Source organism: Cupressus sempervirens, chromosome 1 (genome assembly GCF_028749045.1).
Source record: "Cupressus sempervirens isolate cs-2001-9-10 chromosome 1, ASM2874904v1, whole genome shotgun sequence".
NCBI lineage: Eukaryota > Viridiplantae > Streptophyta > Pinopsida > Cupressales > Cupressaceae > Cupressus > Cupressus sempervirens.
The window spans coordinates 73222421-73226273 of NC_143118.1; the positions used below are offsets into that span (position 1 = coordinate 73222421).

Consider the following 3853-nt stretch of genomic DNA (forward strand, 5'->3'; position numbering starts at 1 on the left):
CTTCTATTATGGCTTCGGTTGGAGGTTAAGCCTCCTTGCTGATTCTCGTTGGACATATTGGCTACTCTATTTCTTTTCTTTTTTTTATCTCCATATATTTAATAGAAAAAAAGATTAAAAAATTATGAATAATATTCTTGAGCAAATCAATAGATTTTTCCTGTCAATGTAGAGGTAAGGCGATACAGTTTTTCCCTCTTTATATTTTGTTTATCTATAAGTCGGATCATATAGTTACGGAGGTTTATATGTGATCATTTTATAAATTTGTATAGTTCAAATATAGTTTGAGCAGTTTTTCCATTGCCTTCATCAATGGAGACATTATCTTTGCAACAACAATGTAAACAAGTGTCATATAGTGGCTTAGAATTTGCATTCAGTTTTTAATATAGATATAATTTTAATTCAATAATTTTACAATAGTATTTGAAATATTTTAATTGATTAAAAAAATTTAATTATAGTTTTTATAATGATAACTATAATTATTCCTATTAATAAAGTAACAATAAACTTAAAATAATATTTTATAATAGTACTTAGCTTAATAAGACAAAAACTAACTAATGAAATATATTAGAATTCAAGGTTACAAATAATTTCTACTAAATATAAAACTAGTTCTATAGTTAGAGAACATCATAAAAGTTTTAAAAATAAATTTTTGATGAAATATTCTATATATATATAGGTCTTATAAGACGCATTCATTCGTAATGAAATTCGAGAAAATTATAAAAATAAAGAATTATACTCATGAACTTTTGAGTCATCTAAATAATAATAAAACAATTTGATTGATTGAGCTATATTGATTATTAATTAATAGAATACAACTCAATACAACAGTATTTGCCTTGTACTAATAAAAGAATAAAATGAATGAATTATAGAGAATAAAATGAATGAATTATAGAACAATTACTTCAAAATTCTATCAAATAATTTCTTTCAAAAAAGGAAGGTGAATCAAAATCAATCTCCATATAACTTTGTTTCTATCTTCTTCTTGAAAAAAACAAAATGAAAATGAAAAGGTACATACAAGAATAGCAAAAATTATTAATAATTGGTTTCAAGTTGTGTTGTTGTTCCTCATATTCTTGAGCTCAAATCTACTAAAATATATTTATATAAATCAGTTTAATTTTTAAATTTTATTTATTATAATCATTGAAATACTAATATAGTTAAGATTTATAATTTAATTTAAATATTGTTTGGTGACTCTTGACACTTCACTCCCCTTCACCCTAGCTCAACAATATTGCATATCCCCACAATAATTTAAGTTTGATGAAATCACAATATTATAAACAATTTAAATTTATAACCATTCTACAATGATCCTCTATTTTTGCTAGAGCTTATTTTCAATTCCTAAACAATAGTAAGATTCCAATTAATATTTTCCCAACATTAAAAGTTTGCATGGAGATACTGAAACCACTAAAATTTAAGCTAAAATTGCACTTAAGTAGTGACATATAAGGACATGGGATAAATATACAATATATTTTCTTTTCAAAAATGTTTTCTCATATATGAAAATCAAATAATTATAATTTCAAAGCATCCTTAAAAATTGTTTAAATAAAACCTAGAAAAATGAAATCTCAACAAGAATTTAAATAAAACCAAGAACAATGAATGGCAGAATTTGCAGGAAAGATACTTCACAACTCTATCAGAGAAATTTCTTTCAAAAAAGAAAGGCAAACCGAAATCAATCTCCATATAACTCTGTTTCTATCTTCTTCTGAAAAAGAAAATTAAAGAGTATAGACATAAATTACAAAAATTTGACACATATTGAAATGATTTGATTCAGAGATTGTGACAATCATACCTTTATGTCCCACAAATCAATATATTAAAGCAATACATACACATACTAAGATTCAGCGCCCGCTTTTAAAGAATATAACTTGGTGCATTAAATTTCAGTTAATAGCAAAGCCAAATTTAGAGTAGTTGAGGAAAAAAGCACAGTATAACAATCAATTTGAAGGAAGAAGAAAAGGAAAACCAATCAAATAGTCATAGTGGCCACAGATTCGATCTTGCTGCGGGACAAGTATTGAGGCATCTCAACAGAAACACATCTCCCTGTGTTAACCCCTGTTTCCAATGGAGGGTAATACATGTAGAAAACTTTATCGTTGGTGTCCGATTCAATCCCACTCAAGAAAATCCCATCTTCCCCAAACACAGCTGCATCAACGCTATCAAGAGGCCGAGGAAGAGCATCAACTTCCGCCCACAAATTCTGTGTAGAGTCAAATTCTGCCACAGAATCCCACTGGAAGCAATACAGACGCCCAAATGCGGCGACAATGGGATGCATACAATCTTGGGCAAACCAGATGTTGGGCAAAGTGCACCAAACTCCTCTTTTCTGATCGAACCGCTGAAGCTCCTCATCAAACAAGGTGACAACATAGAGCATGCCTTCTATAAAAAGCGAGGAACACAGCCACTCCTTTTGAAGCATGTTGGGAAGAAGCTTCCACTCATCTCTCTCCACGTTGTAAACTGCAGCCTGGCTTGTACTCTTCCAATCACATTCTCTTCCTCCTGCGATATAAATCTCATCTCCTTCAGGAGATGCGCAGCACGCAAAGTCAAACATGATCTCTGTGATGGGTGGATCTGCACCTTTGCTCCACTGGAAAGACACAAAATCAAAGACCAAAACAGTCATGTTTGATATTCTCTTCCTCTTTAAACCCACTCTGCAGCACTCATATCTTAACCCTAGTAAAACCAGTTTATGCTTCACACAAACACACTTGGATAATGAGTAGAGGTTAACTGGGTCAAATGTAGTTATGCGAACATTCTCAATCAAACATATCAACTCTTGGGACCTCCCACGACTCCTCCTGTCTTCGTAAAACTCTGAGTTTTCCAGCATTCTCTTCCAACTCTTACATACTTCCTTCACTCTTCCGTGATGCAAAAGGCACTCTCATTAAGATTTCCCTTACCAACTCTTCTGGAATTACACTAAAATACTCCATCATTTGTATACACTGCTGAAACGATTCTCAAATAATCTTTATCTTACCAGTGCTCACAAGAATTCGAAACAAAGAGCATAGCTGTAACGTCTCAAACAAATAGATTTCCCAGCATATGCCATGTTATATATATACCGAGCAAAAAGTGCCTTGATACCTCGTGATTTTTTCTATATTTGCTCACGTTTTAAAAAATTGTTCCAAATATAGAATACGTCTGATGTTCTGAATATTTTTAATCGATCTCACTATTTTTAGAAATATCAGTTCCCTTGAAAAATTAAATTAAATTTTCTATTAGACAGTTTTTATATTAAATATAATAAAGATCAATAAGTTATAAATTACTATTTTTTAAATAGATATAATAAAATAATATTTCAAAAATATATCAACAACTAAATTGAAAAATATGAAATATGAAATTGATCAAAATATATAGTGAAATACAATGGAACAATCAAATCAAATTATATATACAATTTGAAAATAAACAAATATTAAAGCTAAAATTAACTTTAAACTTAAATTTTGTTTGATTAAGTGGAAGAATGTTTACATGATTAGACAAGTAGAAAATATAATAATAGATTTTGAATTTAATAATATCCAATTAATGCCGATAAACATCCTAGAATGGAAAAATGGGCGGAGTGGGATGGTGTGAATGTGTTAATGTTAACTTTTATTCGTCTAGGTTAAATTTGACAACCATCTACATGTCAAAAGTTTAAATCTTATTATAAATAGAAAATACTTTTAGATGTAGTAAATTATATTATAATTAATTTGTAGTGGATATCTATCAACATTTCTTTAGATAGATT

General features: G+C 29.4%; 1 protein-coding gene across 1 annotated transcript; it reads right to left on the reverse strand.

Annotated features, from left to right (window-relative positions):
* Positions 1-2035: 2035 nt before the first annotated feature.
* Positions 2036-2920, reverse strand: LOC149576223 (F-box/kelch-repeat protein At1g15670-like). The gene has a single exon (XM_089794069.1). It carries the CDS (start codon positions 2918-2920, stop codon positions 2036-2038), a length of 885 nt encoding a protein of 294 aa, XP_089650195.1.
* Between the last annotated feature and the right edge of the window lie 933 nt (positions 2921-3853).